The sequence below is a fragment of the Marmota flaviventris genome, chromosome 10 (genome assembly GCF_047511675.1).
Source record: "Marmota flaviventris isolate mMarFla1 chromosome 10, mMarFla1.hap1, whole genome shotgun sequence".
In the NCBI taxonomy this organism is placed as follows: domain Eukaryota; kingdom Metazoa; phylum Chordata; class Mammalia; order Rodentia; family Sciuridae; genus Marmota; species Marmota flaviventris.
This window is the reverse complement of record NC_092507.1, coordinates 1,900,338-1,921,536: the sequence shown is the minus strand read 5'-3', so window position 1 is coordinate 1,921,536 and position 21,199 is coordinate 1,900,338. Positions and strand designations below refer to the sequence as shown.

Genomic DNA, 21,199 nt, shown 5'->3' with positions numbered 1-21,199 from the left:
GGCAGGAGAGGGACAGAGGCAGCCGCACGCACGCAGGGGAGGGGCCCAGCGCCCGCCTGGCCGGGCCACCCAGCCCTGCTGGCGCTTGCTTGGCGCTGGCCCCCTGCAGCCGGGCCAGCTCTGCCAGAGAACTGGAAGGTCCCAGGACCTCGGCCACGCGGGGGAGTGAGACCTGGATATTTGGGGGAGCAGAGGAATGTTCTTGGCGTCCTCTGGGCCTTTTACATCTTGTCTTGTTTTCTGAGAAACAAACGGAAAAAAAGAATCCCATTCCCACATTTTTGGAGGCTGTGTATAAACAGGCGGACCTGGGCCTGGGAGTGAGCAGAGAACAGGTCAGGAGAGCCCAGGCCGCCCTGGCCCCGCACACGCTGCTCTGCGCCACGTCCCCAAGGTTATGCTGCCCAGGGCTCGAGGGGCTCATTTCCTGGGCGGTCACAGGGTGCGAGAGGGAGCAGGCTGTCCCCCAGAGTACCTGACTGAATGCAGGTGACCCCCCGGCTCCTGGAGCCCCGTGCCTCCTCTCTAAGGGGCGTCCGTGTCTGCATGAACGGAACCTTCCTTCCTCGGCACTTGGTGGCTTTTGCCCAGGACAGCAGCTGTCACTGCCTCATGCTGGGAATGGGGTGCTGGCTCCTGGGTGATGGGAAAAGGTGATGGATCCCTCTGTCCTTCGGATACTTTCAGTGACGTCTTTGCTCTGACAGCCCCGGGCCCGGCTGGGGACACTTTGTTTCCTGTCCTGACCCCACTGCCCATGGGCTCACTTCTGTGGTGTCTGGCCCCACTTGTCTTGGGTCCCACTCAGCTCCTGGCTGGACTGGAGGCCCCGGGTCTCCCTTGACCCCGTGCCTGAGCAGAGTGTGACATGCCCCGCCCTCCGCTGCCCCCCAAGGCCTGGCTCAGAGCCTGTTTCCTCCTTCCACGTCTTTTGGCCACAGCCAGTGGCGGCCTCCACCCGGCAGGACCACACTGTCCTCTTGAGATGTCTTTCCCACCAGGCAGGGCCTTCCCTACGTAGCCACTTCTGCTGGAAACAGTGGACGCTGTAGGTGCCCAGAGCCATCTCTGCTAGGGGCTGACTCCTGCCCTGCAGAGCCCCTGGGGCACTGAGACTTTCAGGTGGACAGCTGGACAATCCTGGGAGTCCAGAGCAGCTGAGGCCTGGCTGACTGTCTCTGGAGCACACAGGAGCAGGCTGTCCCATTGTGAGGTTGGTTGCATACGCGGGGCAGTAGGGTCCAGGGGAAGGCCATGGTTTTGGAAGGACTTCTCTGCTGGTCGCAAGCACTGCCCTGGCAGGGCCACCCAGACCTCTCTGATGCAGAAGGGGTGGGAGGGGCCCTGGGTGCCCTGCGCCTGCCTCTGGGACAAGAGTAGGAGACTGTGAGGTTGTTCCTGGAGCTGCCACCAGGCGGCGATGGTGGGCTAGGACAGCGGGGCACTGTGGGGTGAGGCCCCAGGTGCCTGAGTCTCTCCACAGTGCCAGAGGTCTGAAGGACAGGGCGTCCCTTAGCAGACCCAGCAGACCCAGACGGCAGGACCCACCTCAGCTGCTCGCCAGCAGGAGGGTGGGCCAGTCGCTCTGCAGAGGGTCTTGGTGCTGCTTGTAGAGACCCAGCGGTCTGCCGGTGTCCAAGCCCCCGCGTCTGCTGTACCGACCTGTGGAGCTGTTTCCTCCGAGAGCTCGCGAGGGACCCCCTCAGGAATCCTTCCCTGGGGTGCACTTCTGAGCTCCCCCGGTTCCCACCCAGTGGCCCTACTTCCTGGCTTTCCTTGTGTGGGGCTGGGCATGTCGTCGGCTCCGTGATGCTTGCTGTGGGAGTGAGTGTTGAGTGGCCCTGGTGGGTCCCGGTGGGCAGGGTCTGATGGGAATGAGGCTGGAATGTTCTGGTTGCCTCCTGCCGACCCGGGGATCAAGGGCAAGCTGCGGCTGGGGCAGCCTTTACCCAAGTGCTGGGTCATTTTTCCATTTTGAAGGTGACGCCTGCTTTTCTTTGGCTGCTGTAAGAAATCACCACAGACAATGGTTTGAAACAACAGACTTCCAGAATTCCTACAGGTCTCCCTGGTCTCCTTGGTTTAGAGGCGCGGTCCTCAGGGCCGGTTCCTCTGGGGGCCCTGGGGCAGGACTTTCCTGGCCTTCCCCAGCGGCCACACGTGTGGCGCATGCCCTGGCTAGTGGCCCTTTCCTCCATCCCTGAAGCCTGCAGTCAGCAGCCGGTGAGCGTCTCTCCCGTGTCCTTGCCTCTTTCTGTCACTGACGTTCCCCCTGCGTGTGTGTCCACCATCCTTCTGTGTGCTGCTAGATACAGGAGGTCGGAGCGAGGAGGGGCGGTCACTGCAACCTCGGCCCACACCGGGTTCTGGGAGCAGCACTGCCCGTGGTCCCGGGTGCTCTTCACTGGGGCTTGCTGCTGGCTGCTCTGCCGGTTTTGGATCACTGAGCCCTGCTCCCTTGGTGTGGTCCAGGTCAAGGTCAGGTTGTGTGGTCTGAGGGTTTCCCTACCTGGGGCCGTGGGCTGAGCTGCAGGCTGCTGGGTGCAGGTGCTACACCTGCTGGACCTGCCCCTGAGCTCCACAGCAGGGCGCCTGGGGTGGATTTTCCCACCTCTCAAGCCCCCGCCCTGCGAGGAGGTAACTGCCCTCTTAATCCTGACTGACCAACAGCCTGCACATGGCAGTCGCCATAGAATGAGAGTGGCTTCTCTGCCCTAGGTGGCTCACAGGGGACTTTGGGCCAAGATTGTGGGCTTCACCTAGGGCTCTAGGTTATCCAGTGCCACCCGGCTCCCTCACATCCAGAGGAGTCCATTGGGGGCTGTAGAAGCATCATGCGGACTCTCGGATGTCCCGTGGCCATGGCTGAAGTCATTCTGTGCCTGGGTCATGGGGGCTGCTCCTGTGACAGGCAGAGCCCAGCCCCGGGGGCCTGCAGTCTGTCTGGCCACAGACCTGCTAGGCCACTCTGGTTCTGGGCTGGCTGGTGTCCTATCAATCCTGGGGGGAGGGTGAGACATAGCCAGTCATGGGTGGGCACTCAGGGTCCCCAAGGACCAGGCTGCCTGTGCCAAGGCCCTTCACTAGGTGGTGGAGGGACAGCTTTTGAATTGGGGCTTGATTTGGGTAACTTTTGCCCCAAGTTGGGAGGGCTCTACCTGGGTCATCCCTCACAGCTCAGTTCCTGGCCAGGGGCAGGGGTGGGTCGGCCGTGGGCTGTGGATTGGGTCCCTGCCTCACCTGGGAACCGCCAAACTCAACCTTGGCCTGAAACCCCGGGAAGACGTCTGGCACATGCTGAGGCGGGTCCTGATCCCACTCTGCCCTGTTGGAGCCGGTGAGCACGCAGAGGTTCCATGCAGCCCTGTGGGTGCCAGCGTGGTCCCGTACGCCCAGCTCCCTGGGGTCTCCTGCAGGTACAGACAAGCACTAGGGGCCTTGGTTCCAGAAGCTGTCCCAGGCTGGCCCCAGGGCTGTGCTGCCCTGGGCTCTTGTTTTGATCTAAAACAGATTAAACAGCCTGCTGGATGAGGTGCCTGGGGTTCCGTGTGGCCATTCTTATCTCCTCCCCAGGTGAGGAATTGAAGGCACAGAGGGCTTGGGGAGCACCGTGCTCCTGGCAGCCTGGAGGCCCAGCCAGGGCAGAACCCATGCTTGCAGGACCCTGCTCTGCGTGTGGGCACCTGGCTTGCAGCGGAGGTGGGGCACAGGTGAAGAGGGAGGGGTCCCTCAGCCTCAGGGGAATCAGCCCCAACTCTGGTGGGAGATGGCAGGACACAGGAGGACGTGGGGTCTCCTCTCCTCCAGGTGAGGCCTGGAGGGTATGTTCAGAGACCAAGGGTCCAGGCTCAACTCCAGGGCACCGCAGCGTGGCGCCTCATCTGGAAGGCTGCTTCCTGCCACCGGTCCTGGGAGCAGCTGGGGACCTTTTCAGTTGGGCCCTGGTGGCTTTGCCATGGAAGGAGTTAGGAAAATGGGTGACCTCTGCCCTCTGCTGCTGCTTCCCTGGCCTCCTTTGTGTGGCCACCAGTGGTCTTGGCAGGCGTCTCTGCAGCCCCTAGAACCCGTGCCCGGCAAGAACTGGGTCTGGGTCCCTTCTGCCTCTCCCCTCCCAGGACAGGAGAGGGTGGGCGGAATGGACACTTTCTCTGCTCTGAAGAGGTGGGTAAAGGCCGAGATGTGGGGACCTGCAGCTCCTGAGCCAGTGGCCTAGGCTGCCACCACCCGGGCCATCAGCAAAGCGTCCGTGTCCTAATCTTGCGACTGTGACTCCCACCTGTGTGGTTAAGACAGAGAGGATGACCAGCTTGAGGGGCTTGAGATGGGGAGACTGTATTGTCCAGAGGTCCTAAGTGCCATCACGGATGTCCCCGTCAGAGGAGGGAGATGTGACACAGAAGGAAAGGTGGTGGGACCCTGGAAGGAAAAGTTGGAGTGACTTCTCTACCGCCAAAGCAGGTCGGCTGTGGAGGAGGCCCGGAGGACCCTGCCCTGGGGCCCACTGATGTGAGTCTGGACTTCCGGCTTCCAGAGCCGAGACAGATGATCCTGCTGGTGGAGCCTCCCGGGCGGCAGTGTTTTGTTACGGCAGCTGCAGGATGAGCCCCGCTGCAGCTCTGCCCCCAGCTCGCCCCTGGCACCCTGAGCTCACTGCTGTCCCGCGGCCTGGCCTGGGCTGGGTCCTCACCCCACCTTTTCAGTGCCCTGCTGGCACTGTGCCAGGCAGCAGTGCTCCCAGCCCGGCCCACCCTGTGCTCCCAAGGCTGGCTGAGCCTCAGCGTCGCCCAAAGAGGCCTATGCACCCTTGGGGCCAAACACCTGCCCCCCAGCAGGCAGGGTGCAGGGGAAGGGGTGACGGGCTTCCTGGGGTGGGGACGGGCCCTGAGCCTGTTCTGCCCGGGGTGCTGACCGGGCACGCCGGCCTGCAAAGCAAGCTCGCACAGGGAGCCCCAATTGTCCCGTTGCCCCCGGAGGGAAGGAGGGGCCCACCCAGGCTCTGAGGCAGAACATTCCTGGGGAGGAACATTCCTGGGGAGGTAGACAAGGAGGCCCCAGTCACGCGTCCTGCCCACACGGGAGCCCCTGGAGGGTTGGCTGAGTGACGCTCGCGGGCACCCTCTGTTCCTTTCCACAGCAGGTGAGGGGCTGCCCGCCGCTCCGGGGTGGCTTTCCAGGCCCCCGTCCCAGGCTCTTGGTGAGCCCCTGTTGCCTGCAGCTCCTGGCCTGTCCTCGCTGCAGCCCCTGTGCCGACTCTGGTCTGGCTGGTTTCTGTGAGCCTCCCTCCTGGCTGAGATCTAGGGAGCAGCCCTGGCCTGTCTGGGTGACACCTGGTTAGGGAAGGGGGATTCTTGGCCTCGTGGGCAAGGCTTCATAAATCCTGGCTCCCGACAGGCAGCCTGAGGCCTCAGGTGGGCGGATGGATCAGGGACAGCATTTCCCAGACCCAGCAAGTCGAGGCTTGGCTGGCCCTTGCCTGGTGGGCTTGGTCAGCCCTCCCTGGGTGCTCAGCCTTGGTTCTGCTACATGGACACCCCCCACGCACACACCCTGGGCTGCTCTTCTTTGTCGCCAGGTAGGGTGGTGGGCCGGCCGGGTGCCTCCTGACAACTCCCAGGAAGGGAGTCCCCACGTGCTAAGGGGTCCATCAGGGGCCCCAGGTCATCAGGTCACCCACAGTGGCCTGGTGAGAGGAGCCAGGGTCAGCCTAGGCCCCAGGCAGGAAAGTCCAGCCAGCTGTGGGTCCTCTTGCTCAGGCTGGGAGGAGGGCCGGAGGGAAGAGGTCAGGGAAGTGGGCAGGCTGGGAGGGCGGCCTGGTCTCGGGCGGAGGGCTGGGCCTTCCCCGGTACCGTTGAACGGGGCTGTGCTCCCTCTCTGAGGTCCTCAGCCCCCTGGCCCTGCGTGGCATGTGGGTTGGTCTGAGGGTGGCTGGGGTGGGGGCCTGCAGGTTTCCCTCGGGCCTGGCGGGCACCCATCCTTGGGCTGAGCCTGAGTGGTGGAGGGCAGCTGGGCCTCTGCCTCTGCCTCTGCCTCTGCTCTGTTCCCCTCTGGGCCTGGGGAAGGGGCATCCCTGCCTGGTGGGGATTGCAGAGGCCACAGGGCTTGGGGGTGCCAGCTCCTGGGGGGAAGAGCTGCCGGGGGAGTGGCCCCTGTGGGTGGAGAAGGCTGCCTGGTCCCCTGGGCCACTTCGCAGGCCATGGCCACCCTGCCCAAGGGAGTCTCCAGGGTTTCTTTACGGGATTCCTCTGCCTTTGGGGGCTCGGTCCTAGCCTGCGGTCCCACTGCCCTCCTGGTGTCAGACCCAGCACCAGGAGCCTCGGTGCTCTGGCCCTCTCTGGGGCCTGGGTGTCTGCCCTCGTCCCCAGAGCCTGGAAAGCACAGAACATCTGCTGGCAGCCCAGGTGGCCCCGTGCTCAGGCTGAGTAGCCAGGCTTGGAGTCACAGAGAAGTAGGGGTCCCAAGGAAGGAGCTGCAGACCCGTCCAGAGAAGGGTCCCTGGCAGTGGCTGGCTCAGAGCCCAGTGCTGCTGTGTGGAATGTGGACCCAGAGGGAGCCTGGCGCTCGGGACCCTGCCTTACAAGGAGTGGGAGGGGAGGGTGGGTCCCCAGCTCCCGGGCCTGGCCTCCCGAGAAGGCTTGTTTCCTGGTGGGAACTGCAGCCTTTAGGGGCTCTGGCCACGGCCCCTTCTCGTTCCCTGAGTGGCTCTCAGCCTTGCCTGCAGGCCATGTGCCTGGGAGGCTGCCTCCTGCCCTGAGGGAAGGGGGTACGAGGGGAGGGTGGGAGCCACTGTCCCCTATCCTGGGGGGGCCATGGTGATGCAGGTCCCTTGGAATTGGGGTGTCAAGTCAGCCAGCTGTGACACCTGATTCCCTGTCAGGGCACAGGGAAGGGGGGACTCTAGCTGGTCCCTGATCCTTGGCTGGCCTCTGTCCTGAGGGAACACTGCTCAGGGCAGAGGTCCATGCAGAGTGCCCTACCCATGGCCCGATCCCGCCTCTTGACTCCTGGGGACTCCCATGTCACACCTCTTCCAGGCCCTGCCACTCCTGGTGTCCTTCCCCTGGCAGTTCACCATGGCTGAGGGGGACCAGCCTCTTTCTGTCCCCAGGGTCTCGGCTGGCCCTGGCTGGCCCTGGCTGTTCATCCTGGGCTGTTTGCCTTGGAGACGTCTCTGTCACCAGCACAGGGGGAGGGGTGTACCCCCAACAGGAGCCTTGTGGCATCTAACTGTGTGGAGGGGCTTGCAGGGCACGGCGGGCTTGAGTCTGGGGTCACTGCCAGGAGGGGTACTACCTGGTGGGGCTCCAGCCCTGCGACTGGGCAGTGGCTCTTTGAGGTGGGCCCTCTGGGCTCTTCCTCATCTGCCTCACCCCTGGGGGCTCCGAGGCTCACAAGTGCCTGCCAAGGCCATGGCGGGCCCCTCAGATCCCGGCCCCCATTCATACCAGGTAGCTGACCTGAGGACCCCATCGTGGCACCCACTTTGAGTGGACACCCTGACCTTGGGTAATGGGCCTCCTCCTGCCCCCTCAGGATGCCCGTGGCTGCCGGCCGGGTTAGTTGAGGGCATGGTCTTTGGGGCCCTCGCCCAGGCTGCTGGCTGCTGGGTACTAATGACAACTGTGGAGTTGCTGCCTCTAATCAAGGACCCCTGTGATGGGGCCAGAGCGGGTCTGGAGGGGTCTGGGCACCCCTCCCTCTGTACCAAGGCCCCTGAGACGTGGGGTGTGGCTCTGTCTGAGGGCTGCTGTTGGTGGACATGGAGGTGAAAGTCACGGTGGCACGCATGCTTCGGTGGTGTTGGCACATCCTCTGTGCAGTGTCACCGTCCCCTCTGTCTACTCCCAGAGTGTTTGCATCATGCAGACCCCGCCCATCACCCTCACTCCCAGCCTGGGCCAGCGCTCACCATGGACTCGTTCCTTCTGGACATGCGCTGAAGAGTCGTGTGGTATGTGATCTTCCAGGACTGGCTTTGTGCACTTGGCGTGGTCTGAGGGATTCTCCGGGGAACATGCTGCGTGCTGGGGACAGGGGGCTCTGTGGGGGGCTGAATGTGTGTTCAGGGAGGCGGAGGTGAGGGAGCACCTAGAGGCAGCTGGCGAGGGCAGCTCGAGGGTCTTTGGGCAGTCACCCTTGGCCACGGGATGAACAAGGCCAGTCCAGCCTGAGGTCTGGGAGGGTAGTCACCGGGCAGCGGGCCTGTGCGGGGGCCTCTGCTTGTTGTTATCCGGTCCTCTCCATCACCACCCCTAGCTGTGTGTTTTAGGGCTTGACACAAGCAACTCCATTTTGTTGGAGTTAAGCCAAAGAAGATGGAAATCTTGCCCTCCAGGGGCTCACGTTCTGGGGGGGTCAGGCGATGGACAGAGCACGTGCATAGGTGCCCCGGGGGGAAGGATGGGTCTCCAAAGGTGTGTAGGGTTGGGGTGCAGGTGGCAAACCCCACTGAGCAGGGAACTTTGAACTGAAGTGCAGTGTGGGTCCTTCCATGACCGACCCCTACGCATGCCCGCTCTCCCTCTCTGTTCCTTCCCCGTGCCCTGATGGCAGCTGGGCTTCCTTCTGTGTCCCCACCCGACCAGCCCAGTGCTTGGCAGAGAGAACCCGTGGCTCTGCCTGCTCCCTGGCCCCCAGCGTGGGCTGAGGACTGCCACTTCCTGGGGTGGGGCTCCGGGAGGGCTGTTCTGGCTCCTGTCCTGGAGGATTTCCTGTGGCCCCCGCGGCCTGGGCCAGGCACCAGCCCATCCCTGCCCTGGGGCTGGCATGCACATCTGGGCACATCACCCAGAGCAGAGTCACAGGGCTGCGGGCTCTCAGAGCAGGGCTCAGCCCATCCCAGGAGTGGGGTGCCCAGCATGGATACGCCTAGGCAGGAGAAGAGGGGCACCCCAGCAGCTCTGGCGGTGACAGGGCAGAAGGTTTCATCCTGAGTACCAGGCCTGTGGCCCCAACGGTGCCGTGCCAGGCCGAGGACTTCTCCTGTGGGCAAGGGGAACCCTGAGGCTGTGGCCTGCAGCCTCTCACCCTGGTGCCCCCCAGGATCGTGGCAGGGCCCCGTGAGGTTGTCCTGCCCTGATGGAGTTGCCCAGTGCTCCAGTGGCCTGCAGGAGCCCAGCTGTGCCAGCACTGTGAGATGACTTTCAGGGTCCCTGACCTCGCCCACCTGGCCACTTGCCTTCTGTGGCTGCCTGAATGTCAGGACAGGCCCCTCCCAGGCTGCTGGGCTGGCCTCTGGGCTGCCTCCCCAGGCGGGGCCATGGAACCCTCCCTGAGCACCCGGCTCTGACCCCTGTGCTGTGCGGAGGCCTCTGTCTCGCCCTGAGGAACTCTCTAGGAATTCCCACTGTCAACCTCTGAGGCTGGGCTGGCGGCTTGTCTCAGCCACCAGAGACTACTGCCTGCTGTCTGGGCCACAGCTTTTCTCACGGGATTGTGGCCATCCCTGAGACCCTTAGCCCAGCCGGGGGGCTTCCAGGGACCCCTCTGAGGAGGTGCAGAGAGAGATGCCAGGCCCGGGGGGAGCCTGGGGCTGGGTCAGGCCTGGGACCCAGCTGGTACCCAGCTCCGTGTGCTTCTCGTGTGTGTCCAGGAGGGGTCTGGCTCACCCGCCAGAGCGGCACCTGAGGAGAGGGCACATGCCTGGCCATCTGGCCATCTGTGCTTGGGGCGAGTCAGGGTCCCCACTTGCTGTGAGCCCCGCTCCAGGTTATGTGTCCCATATAGCCAGGGGGAACCGGGGACTCTGGCATCTAGAGGTGGGTGGGCAGGAGTACCTGGACCTTGTCTTGGGCAGGTCTACACAGGTGTGAAGTGTCCTAGGGACACCTGACTTTCCCTGAGAGCAGTCTTGGTCCCCTAGCCCCTGACTGGCTGAGTCAGAGGTGCGGGGAGGCAGTGGTGCTGCCCCTGCCCAGGACTGAGTCCCTGCATCCCTGCCAGCCAGGTACCTGCTGTGGAGGCTCTGCCCACCTCTGCACCTGCACGGGCAGGAAGAGTGGGGGTTCTGCAGCAGGAGGCCGGGCTGCGTGTCACGGCTCTTGGCCTGTCCCAGGTCTGACCCAAGGCCCCGTGAGTCTAACTGACCCATGAGGCGAGGCTGGGCCTGGAGCTCTCATGATGGGTCCCAGGCAGCTGTGAGGGTGACCGTGGGGGACCCCTCCTGGCCTCCGAGATGAGGGCAGCTTGGTTTCCCTGGAGAACCTGAAGCTGCAGCCGACAGCTTGAGCAGACCCCCAGGCTGCTTTCTGGGGTTCAGACCCTGTGTGGCTGCTCTTATGGGGCAGACCTCCTCTGCCAAGCTGCCCAGATGGCACCTGCAAACACGTTGCGTCCGAGTGTGTTCCCTGTTGGGCAGTGTGGCTCAGGCCGCACAGTGGGTCCCCCGTGAGGCCTGCCTCGCTGGACAATGTGCTCCGAGGCCCGGGGACCCTGAGCTTCTTTGGCTTCTCCCCTTGCAGATGTGGACGAGTGTACCAGTGCCAACGGGGGCTGTGAGGGCCTGTGCTGCAACACGGTGGGCGGCTTCTACTGCCGCTGCCCCCCTGGACACCAGCTGCGGGGGGACGGCAAGACCTGCCAAGGTAGGGAGGACTCGTCCCACCGCCACCCCAGCCACCACGTTCCTGCCCCACCTCACCCGTGAGGCTCCGCCTTCCCAGCCCCACGCTGCTCTGGTGGGGGGACTTGAGGACCCTCAGGGTGTTCCTTACCCCCGTGTGCACCTCACAGTCGAATCTCCACCCCCCAAACTGCCTCAGGGGACTCAGAACCTGATGTTGGCGGGAGGCACCCTGGGGCTGTGCAGGGGGAGGGAGGGGCTGCACAGGGAGCCACGTGCGCGGCTGTGTGGGGAGGCACGGTGGGCGCCTTGCCTGGCAAGGATCTCAGAGGCCCAGGGCTGGAAGTGCTCGCCAGCACTGGGCGGCCCCTGCCACCCCCCGCCCCCCGCCACCCCCCGCCCCCCAGCGCTGGCAATCTGTCCGTAAAATCAAGACCAGACAGAAAGATCCCTGAGAGACAGCGGCCGCTGAGGATGGAGGCAGGGAGAGGGGCCCTGAGCTCCCGCTCCCCGCCTGCCGCTCCCTCCGTGGCCTGCTCTGGCTGGACTCTGGGATGCGTGGGGCAGCTTGGCCCTCGCAGAGGGTCTCTGAGCACAGGTCAGCGGGCCCCAGCCCTGCTCTCCCCGGCAGGCTGGTCTCGAACATCCTCAGCTGAGCTCCACACTGTCTCCAGCTGCGCTCCCGCAAGCTGCCTGTCCAAGGGTGGAGGCCAGGCTGATGGACTGGGGCTCGGGGGAGACAGGAGAGGCTGCCTTCTGGGATGTTCTGGGAACGTGGACTTCCGGGTGCTCCTTGATGTCCCGTTCTTGTGGCCAGCAGGGCTGGGGAAGGGGAGAAGCTGCTGTGACCTCCCTGCTCACACTCCACCCTGGGGACCCGCCGGGCCTTGGGGGAACCCAGGGTTCTGGACACAGGGAGGAAAGGAGATGGCCTCAGCCATGCGTTCTCCACCAGCTCCCAGAAACCCACCTGCCCCGGCCTGTGTCTTGGTTTCCCCTTCTTGAAATGGACTCCACTGGGGTGACATTAAAGCCCCAAGGTCCAAACCTCAGGATAGGGGGAGTGCTGGTGGAGTTGTCAAGGAGCATCTCCCCCAAAATCCAGGGTGAGGAGGGGTTGCCTGGCTGCCATGCCCCAAGTTTGGCTCGTCCACCTGGCGCCCCTGCACGTAGCAGGTCTGAAAGGAGCTACAGCCCTGGGCGGGAGGTTCCGGGACAGGTGGGAGGCGGGAGGGGGTGGGGTTCAGGATGGTGCTTGTGTTTCTCCACCTGGACTGACCGGGCAGCCAGCCCCTCCAAGATGATGTCGTCCTCGAGGAGACTCTGCCTGTCCCCTAATCTCCCAGAGTTTCTCCCCCTCTCTGGGCTTAGGGCCAAACCCTTGCCTGGCCTCTGGCATTGTGGGTGGCTCATGATTTGAGCCGATCTCACACCCACCCTGGGAGCAGCCCTCCCCTCCTCGCCTGGTGTTGCCTGGCAGGCCTGGGCCAGGGGCTGGGAGTCACTGTTGGGGCAGCACTCAGGACCCCAGTGGGCATGGACTCCTCTGGTGTAACTGACGGACTCTTTGTGGGGTCAGGGATAACCAGCTCCCGTCAGCCAGAGGGCTGGGCAATTTCCTATACCTGCCAAGGGCCTCGAATGCTCCCTTGGATGTGGTAAGAGCCTGGCCCTGCAGCCCCCCAGGTCCGGCTGGCCTGGTTCCCGTAGGGCCTGCTCACTGCACCTGGGCCGAGGGGGTCTGACACCTGGATTCTTGATGGTGCCCAGGAAGCTAGACTGGGGCTGAGCCAGGCCTGGGGCAGGGGTTGCCCAAGGTGTCCTCATACCCTTGGTGAGAAACCAGGCAGAGCATGAGACGGAGGCCCTGCGGGGGAGTGAGAGGGCCTGGACCCTGGGAAGCTCCACTCTGCAGGTCAGGTTCCTGGCTGGCTCCAGGGCTGGGGGCAGACCAGTCCCTGGGTGTCCAGCCAGCTTCTGGCCTGGCCCACCGATCCTTCCCTGCAGTCGGTGCCTGTCACAGGCAGATGCTTGGGCTCTTGCTGTCTCCCAGGTGAGGCAGTTACTGGACTGCTGTCTAGGGTCCCTCCTGGGAAGAGCTCCTGGCCTCGGCTGGCCCATCACAGTGGGTGGAGGGGCCTCAGACCCGACACAGGGACCTCGCTCTGGGCTTGAGAGTCCATGTCAAGGAGGAAGATGGTTCCCAGGGGCCAGGGCCTGTCTGTCCCGAGCTGGGCTCCAGGCTCCAGGAGGCTGTTCTGCAGGGCTGAGGTGGCGAACCTGTGCCTCTGCCTTCCCTGATTCTCTGGGTGGGTTTCTGGGCAGGTGTGTTGAGGCCTGGGAAAGGGGGTCCCGAGGGCCTGTGGCACCCCAGACTCAGAGCTGCTCTCTCCAGCCTGCCTGTGTCTGTTTCCTGATTCTGCGAGGCGGGTGGAGATGAGGCTCTCCTAGAAGAGAGCTGTTCCCGTGGTGGGTAGGCTTCCCCAGACCCTACTCTCAGAAGCTGGGGGGTTGTGACCTGCTCTGGAGCTGCTGTCCTGTGTTGACGACCATTCACAAGTGGTTGGCTCTGGCTATAGCTCCACCAGGGCTGAGCGCAGTGTCAGCAAGCCGATCCACCCTGGCTTCCGCCTGAGCTGCTCAGGAGGCCTCGGTGTCTCTGTTGGGGGTCCCTAAGGACAGGCCGGTTCTCGCCATCCCGCAGAGTTGGCTGGAGGCAGGGTCATGGACCAGGTGGTCAGGGGCCCAGGTGGGAGGCTGCTTGGTGTCTCAGCCAGGGATCCGGCCTCAGACCCCCGCACTGGCCTCCCACCCCCACGACTGCCCCTTGCCTGGCCCCGGTCCCCCGAGAGTCTGCTGCCCCAGCTCTGCGTGTTTGGGATGGCTGTGGCTCCGAGTCACCATGTGGCTGAGGAGGCCCTGCTGAGAGCCAAGAGCCTGCTGTTTTCTCTGTCCCCCTGCCAGCCTCCCTCCCCTGAAATTGCAGCTCTGGAGAGCAAGTGCGAAGGAGGCTCGGGGACGGCCGCTGCCTGTGTGAGGGCAGGCCCTGGGAAACCGAGACGTCTCCAGAGGGGCTCAGCGCTGCCTGCTCACACGTAGGGCGGTGTGCACGAGTTGATGGCGGGGCCCAGAAACTGCTCAGCGTGATGAATTGACTCTGTAAACCCCGAGTGCTGGCACGGCAGCCTGGGTGTCTGGGTCCTCGCCCGGAACCCTCTCCAGGCCATGTGTCATGTTCTAGGAGACCATCCTGGAGCCAGAGTGAGTTCACTTGGCTGGACTGGGTGACCTGAGTGGGCGCATCTCCCAGCTAGGTGGACGCCAGCTGTGGCTTCCGCTTCCTGGGCAGGGTGTGGCCTCTGACCCGTGCCAGCCCTTATGAGCAGATGGACTCTGGCTGGCACCGGAGAGGACAGGCAGGCTCTGGGGAGAAACGCAGGCTCTGCTGTGAGGGTCCTTTCTGGGTTGCCCCAGGGCCAGAGTGGCTTTGGCTTCCTGTTTAAGTCCCTCTAGAAAGACCACCCCAGGGGTAGGCTGAGTTTGAGGCTCCACATCGGTCCTCACTGTGTGGCCTTGGGTGAATAACTCCACTACTCTGAACCTCAGTCTCCGTCTGTAAAGTAGGACAAACGATGCTGTCACCTCTTGGTGCTCCAGAGGATTTGGAGGAACTTCCCCGAGGCCTGTGGCCCTACGCCTGCTAGTGGCAATACTCCCTGGAGTGGGCAGCGGGTGGACAGAAGAGCTGCCCCTCCTGAGCCCGGCCCCCCACCAGCCTTGGCATTCCCTTGGCTGAGACTCTTGGGAGCAGGATCCTCCAGGGACCTCGATCCCACACAGGGGTGGTCAGCACTCTCCCTGGGGTGCAGGGGACCCCAGCAGGTCTCTGGGCAAGCCCCAGGCCCTCGGGCTCCCTCAAGTCACTCCCTCCCCCCTCTGCCTCTGGTCTGTAGTCCTGTCCGTCTGAGAAATCCACGTTTCCAGGTGGGAGAAACCAGGGTCGGCCTGTGGAGGGAACAGGAGTCTCAGGGGCCCTTGGTCTCCACGGCTGGGTGGGCTTCCCCCGTCCAGGCCGGCAAGCCAGCCTTCCCACGCTGGGGTGGGATTCTGCCCTGAGACTGCCCTGCTGTTCCAGCCCCAGCTGACCTTGCTCCTGCCAGGAGATAAGGAGGCCTGGGAGGGGACAGCCAGTGGCTGCGGTGTGGGGGCTGGGCAGGGGCTTTCTCATGGGAAATTGCCGGCTCTTCTGGGGGAGTCCAGGTCTGCTGACCCCTGCCCCTCTACAGCTCAGCTGCAAGGGCTTCCTGGGTAAAGTTGTGGTCCTCACTTGAGTGAAGAGCCCAGAGGACACTGTGATGTCCTCCTCGAGGAGACTTGGCCTCCCAGTGTTCCCAGGGAGTCAGGCCCTGGGCTGTCGCTGGGCTCTATCCTGGCTCCCTCACACCCGCCAGGCCTCGCTGTCCCCAGGGAGGGAAAAGAATGTGGGAAGGGACCTGAGCCTCTGATTAGGAAGCCCCAGGGCTGGCCAGCAGCTGACCCAGGCCAGCTGTGCTGTCCTCCGCCATGCCTGGGTAGGAGAGAGGCAAGAGAAGCCAATTCAAACCCTCATCCTGCCACCGGGGCAGGGGTCTGGCACCTCGGGTGGCCAGGTGTCTGCAGCTCGGGGCCCTGGGAGGGGGAGCTCTCTCTGCCTGCCTGCTGGGAAGAGACCCATCTCCCGGCACCGCAGCTCTCCTGCAGGAGTCTCCAATGCCTCCGTGCCGGGAGGACTTTCACCCTCCCTGGGGTACGCTGGCCTTGATGGACCCAAAGGGCCATCCTCATGACCAAGAGAGAGCCCGCTGTGCCGAGCTCCTGGCTGCTGTGTGGCTCCCATGTTTTCAAGTGGCCCAGAGAAGGGCGGCAGTGGATACAGAGGTCCAGGCAGGGGACGGGGAAGGACAGCACCCACAGCCCGTGGGGAAGTCCAGAGCAGCCTGGAGGGCTCCACCAGCTCCAAGCCCCACTGGGCTCCTGCTCAGCTGCTTCCGTTTGGCCCCAGCCCCCATCTGGGGAGATCTCCCTGCCCCTCTGCACTCTGGGGCTGCTGGTCCACTCTTACCCCTCCTGCTGGCGGCGCCTGGACGTTGGGGGCCTTCAGCTTCACCTTTGACATGGTCTGAATGTTGGGCCCTAAATTCTTGGGTTCCACTGAATGCCCAGAGTGGTACTAGTAAGAGGTGGGGCCTTTAGGAGAGACTGAGGGACAGCGTCATCATCAGACACTGAATCTTGGGCGTCCAACATCTAGAACTCTGAGAGATAAACTCTGCAGTTTCTAAGTTACACGGATGAAGGGATTTTGTTACAGTAGCTACACAGACGTCAGTTACGCGGCCTGTCGCTACAGAGACTGAGGTGGCAGACCAGGCTCGGCCAGCCTGGGAGCCACACACCTGCAGGCCCTGGGACCCAGGCGTAAACCTGGTCTTCCCGTAGCAAAGCCTCCTTCCTCTGGGGCCAAGCCTGGCCTTCCTGGGCCAGCGTTCTCTGGCTGGCTGTCCTCTGGATGGCAGCGAGGAAGCCGGGCTGCTTCCAGGAGGATGGCAGTGTTTCCGCCGAGGCCTCCTCCATCACAGGGGCCGAGACTTGAAAGCCCCTGTCCCTCTGCTGGCTCCCCTGCGTTCCTGTGGTGGCAAACTCTGGCAGGTGTGGCCTGGTTGAGGCCAGCGCAAGAAAATGACAGCTTTTAATGTCAGCAGTTAGAGCCAGCCCAGTGACAGGACAGGAGGCCTGCACCACCCTCCCAAGGTCCAGGACACTGGCTCAGTGTCTGGAGGACCCCAAGCGCAGAGCTGCTGCCTCTGGGTGTTCACCCCTGGACACCCGCGGCTGGCACAGGGACCTGCAGGTAGGTGTAGACGGGAAGCGCTGGATGTTGGGGCCCGGAAGGCCCAGGTTTGAATCCCTGAGCACTGACTAGGACAGGGGTGACCTGGGACACATCCTCAGACACAGGGTCCAGGGAGTGCAGGTAGACACCCAAATGGCAAACCCCAGCACATCCTGGTGGGCCAGTCTCCCTGGAGAGGATACGCCCCGGGACAGCAGATGACCTGGGGGGATCTCGCCCGGGGCCTGGAAGCTCCCACCACTGAACCAGCAGCCTCGTGGACTGGGAAAGGGGAGGTCCAGGCCCCCGTCCCTCCTGTCCTCCTGGGACCTGGACTGGTCGTTTTGCTGCCTAGTGGTTTGGGATCTCCTTCTTGGAAGGCAGGGTGACTGGGGGGCAGGGGGCAGTGGCTGAGCTGGCAGGAGTCCCCAGGAGGCCTTGAGGCTGGGTGCATCATGCCGGACCTGGAGCTACTCACGTCCATCTGTGTGCCCCCTGAGAGTGGACGCCACAGGCCCCTGTTGGGAGGGCCGAGGCCCAGGGCTGCCCCTCATGGCCAGTCCCCAGGGCGGGCCTCGGCTCAGCCAGCCTGTGTCTTCCCCTCCTCGTTTGTCATCTGCCTCTGGTCTGCTTCCCTTCCCTGGCCTCTTCTCGTCCCGCCTGGCCTCTGTCTGGAGTTCTGACCTCTGTCTGGGTCCTCGTGTGGCCTGAGTCTTGGCTGCTGCTCATCTCCGTGCCTCTGGTTTGTAATGACGATGCTCAGCAGCCCGTGGGCCACCTTCCCTGCCACACCCTGTCTCTTCCCCAGGGCATCCTGAGAACTGGCCTGGCCCCAGACCCCCACTCTCGATCCTCTTACCCCTTTCTCTGGGTCCTGGGCTGTGGCTGGGCTTCTGGCTGCACCGAGCCCTCAGCCAAATCCCAGAATCCTCACCCTCCCATCCCCCTCCTCACTTCTGGATGGAGGCGGCTCCAGGGGCAGGAGGTGGGGAGCTGGAATGAGAGGGGCAGCGTCCTTCCTCCTGGAGAGCGTTGTTGGAAAGGTCCCTGACGGGCCATGTGATGTCACCTGTGGGCCGCGAGTGTCTTCCAGTGTAAAGGTTTGAGGGCAGGGTGTGGATGCTCAGAGCCCAGGGGAAGCCCCTGCAGTTTAGTGGTGGCTGCCGTGTGTCTTATGTGGACAAGAGCTGTTCTTCAGCTCAGCCTGTGCAGCGGGTGGCCTGGGGACTCCCGGGTGGAGCAGGAGCTGGCAGACGGCAGCAAATCCCATGTGTGGGGCAGGGAGGGTGGCGTCTGGGGTCTCAGAGGTGAGGGGGTGCCTCAGAAGGCAGTAGGTGCTAGCTGGGCCTCAGGCAGTGGGCAGGAGCTGGGGGCCAACCCTCTGACCCTGATGTCCCCAGGTACAGCGGAGGGCAGCCAGAGGAGTGAAGGACAGGTCCCCAGGCTGTATGAATTGCTGGTGAAGTCCTGGTGATGCTCTCAGGCCACCAACTTTCTAGTCCACTCTGGCCAGCTGGTGCCTGTTGTCCAGGGGCTCGGCTCCATGGGGTGGTGTGCCCAGGTGGGCCAGACTGCCCTCCACAGCCAATCCTCCCTTGAGTCTGCCTCTTGGCCCTTACTGCCTCTTGGCCCAGCAACCCTGAGCCTGCCCCACATCCTCATCAGTCTCCTTCTGTCCCTGAAAATGCCCAAAGGCCAGGTCAGGCCTGCCTCCCCAGGAAGCCTCCCTGGTCACTGTCCCTGACCTGTCTCCTTATCTGAGTGTAGTTTGAGACCTGGTGTCCGTGGGCACACCCTGTGGTCACTACTCCCTGGCAGCTCTCATATCCCTATGAGTTGGCACCAGGGGGTGGCTGGCCTGCCCTGTGGAGGGACCACTCATGGCTCACGTGTCGGGCCTTGCACCACAGGGTGGAGTCCGGCTGCACAGGGAGGCTGGTCCCGGGCCCATTGTGCACACGAGCAGAGACCCTTGCCATCGCTCTGCTGTGGCCTGGGTGCTGCCTCCCTGGGGCAGTTGGGGTTGAGTCCTCAGGTGCTGTGCCAGGTCGGATGCCCCCTGAGCTCTGGGGTCTCTGGAGGAGGGCCGTGGGTCACAGCTGCGGGGTCTGGGCTCTCCCAGTTGGCCCACACCTGAAAAGGGAAGCGGCTCCTGGTTTCTGCCGGCCGCCCAGGCGCGACTGCCATCAGGAATGGTGTTTGGCCTGGCAGGGGCTGGGTTTCATCCTCCTTCCAGGGGCCTGGGCGAGGGACAAGGTGGGTAACCGCTTACAGGAGGTGGAGCCAGGCCTCCTGTGCTTGGGCCTGGTGGGGGCCCCGGTGCCCTCTGCTCCTCAAATAGACTAGGCTGCAGTGGAGGAGGCCTTGGAGCCTGGAGGCGGGTCTCGGGGAGGGGCAGGTGGGACTGAATTTGACCCCATACTGCAGATTGACTTCTTCTGGGGGTCAAGGGTCAGAAAAGCCACCCAGGGTGGCGTGGGGTGGCCAGGGAGGGCTCCTGGGCAGAGAGGCCCTGGGCTCCCCTTCCTTGGGCAGGTGGTGGAGGAGTCTCCCCCAGCCCCTTCCTGGCCCTTCTCCCCGCAGGTGGGGGCCCAGCGGGTGCCGCCTGTCCTGTCCTGTCCTGTCCTGTCCTGTCCTGTCCTGCTGGGGCTCTATTTTCTCTCCTCCACTGTCCTCCAGCCTGGGGCTCAACTCCTCCCAGCCTGGCCAGGCTGGGGCACGCCCTTGCCTTCTTGTGTCCCTGGCCCTCCATCTCATCCAGACCTCAGACCACGGGGACCCCCATGGGTGTCCAGAGCCATGGGGGTCAGGGTGGGGTGAGGCCCAGGGTCTTGTGCCTGCTTCTTGGGGCTCTCACTAGAAGCCACAGCACGGCCTGCTCACGCTTCGCAGCTGACACCAGTCACGTGACCGACGGTGCCTCCTGGGTGGGTGGAGAGAGGAGAAACTGCAGGGTAGCGCCCTGGGCCCAGTGCCCCCCACCTACTCACCGGAGGTCCTCCTGTCCTCCTGTCAGTGCACGGGCTGGCCAGCACAGAGGGCACAGGCAGATACTGGTGGACCCTCATGGATTGCTGCTTCCTGGGGAGCTGTGCTGAGCCTCACCACCAACGTGGGGCACCTGGGGATCTTGAGTGGTGGTCTCTGGAGGCCTCTCTCACTGCTCTCTCGCATGCCTCCATCCCACCCCCTGCCAGCCAGGGGCTTAGCTCCCTCCCCTGTCCCTCTCCAGGTGTGAAGTAGGAGGTTCCACCCTGGGAAGGCGCATGGCCAGCACATGGACGTGTGGACAGGGAGCCTGTGCTTTGGCCTCCTGCCGTCTCCCTATCGGCCCCCACCCCAGGCCTTAACTCCTAGGAGGCTGGGGGAGGGGGTGGGGCAGAACCCAGTGACCAGGGGTGTCCAGCCCTCCCAGCCCAGCCACCCTTGTCCTCGCTGCTTTGTGCCCAGAAGCCGAGGTAGCCTGGACCACCTGGGCCCTGCTGCCTTCTTGGGGAGTCAGCAGCATGTGCTCAGGTGCCTGAACTGCAGGTTGGAGTTGGCGTGAGGTCTCAGGGAGGACTTTACAGAGGGGGTGTCAGAAGAGGACACTGAGGGACAGACACCCCACAGCAGCAGCCGGCCGGGCCCTGTCCTGCCTTCCCAGCTCCCACTGGCCCAGGAAATGGGAGTTCTGCCCCACAATCCTGGAACTGGGCCTCCTGTGGGACTGGCCCAGTCCTGAGGGGAAACTGTGGCATTTGGGAGGTGGCATTGGGCCCTTGTCCCCCCACGCCAGCTCTCCCACCCTGGCAAAGGGGCCTGGTGGCCGCCCCGCCCTGGGAGGAAGCTGGAGCTGGCCAGGCCTGGGGAGCAGGCCCCTTGTGCTGACACAGACATTCCGGCGGGCAGAGACGCCCAGCTGCGCTTCCGCATCGGGAAAGCATTTCCCAGACGGCAGCCAGACCCACGGCTCTGGCCGAGTGAGTGTGCCTGGCGGCACCGAGCAGGGACGTGGGGCCAGTACCCACCGGGGCTCTGGGTACTGCTAGGCTGTGGCAGCATTCTGCCCTGGCTGGCGGCTGCTCCCAAGTTCCTGGACCAGGCCAAGTGGATGCAGGGCCCAGAGCCCTCCACTCCCCTGGACCCTTACAGAGGTGCTTGGGGCTTACAAACCACGAGTTGCCCTGGGCTGTGGACTGGGGCATACATCTCCGTAGTGGGGACTATCAGGCCCCCCAGAACCATGTCCTGCTCATGGTGGGCACAGGCATCACTGCAGAAGGGCAAGATGAGGGAGTGAGAGGGAATGAGGGACGAGGAGGAAGGAGGGCCAGGGGCAGCCGAGCAGCGTGGGGTGGGTGTGGGCCAGCTCTCCGAAGGGTGCACTGGAAGTCATGGCCCCTCAGGCAGGAGGCAGGGGGCCGTGTAGAGCCCTGCAGGAGCCGAGGCCCAGGGAGAGCGGGTCAGCAGAGGCAGGACTGAAGCCAGAGCCAGCCTCTCTGGGTGCTGCCCTATGGCTACCACCCTGAGCTCTGGTGGCAGTCTGTGGGGCACCTGTGTGGATGGTGGCCTGGAGGGTGAAACCCCACCTCTTCCGGGTGGCACGGGAGACATCTGCTGCGTCCTCTTCTGAGGGAGGAGGCCAAAGGTGGTGGCTTGGTGAGGACAGGAGTGGCACTGGGGTTAGACCTGGCTCCTCTGGGTAGCACCTCTCCCCCGTGTGACCTTGAGCATCTCACTTCGCCTCTGGGAGCGGTCCTGGGAGCTCATGTTCCGAGCACAGGGTT

General features: G+C 64.0%; 1 protein-coding gene across 1 annotated transcript in view; it reads left to right on the top strand.

Annotated features, from left to right (window-relative positions):
- Megf6 (multiple EGF like domains 6) overlaps positions 1 to 21,199 on the top strand; it is a 92,670-nt gene that overhangs the window by 33,497 nt on the left and 37,974 nt on the right. The window contains exon 4 of the mRNA XM_027947442.2: positions 10,458 to 10,580. Coding sequence (XP_027803243.2) covers positions 10,458 to 10,580 — 123 coding nt within the window. The remainder of the gene's footprint in view (positions 1 to 10,457; positions 10,581 to 21,199) is intronic.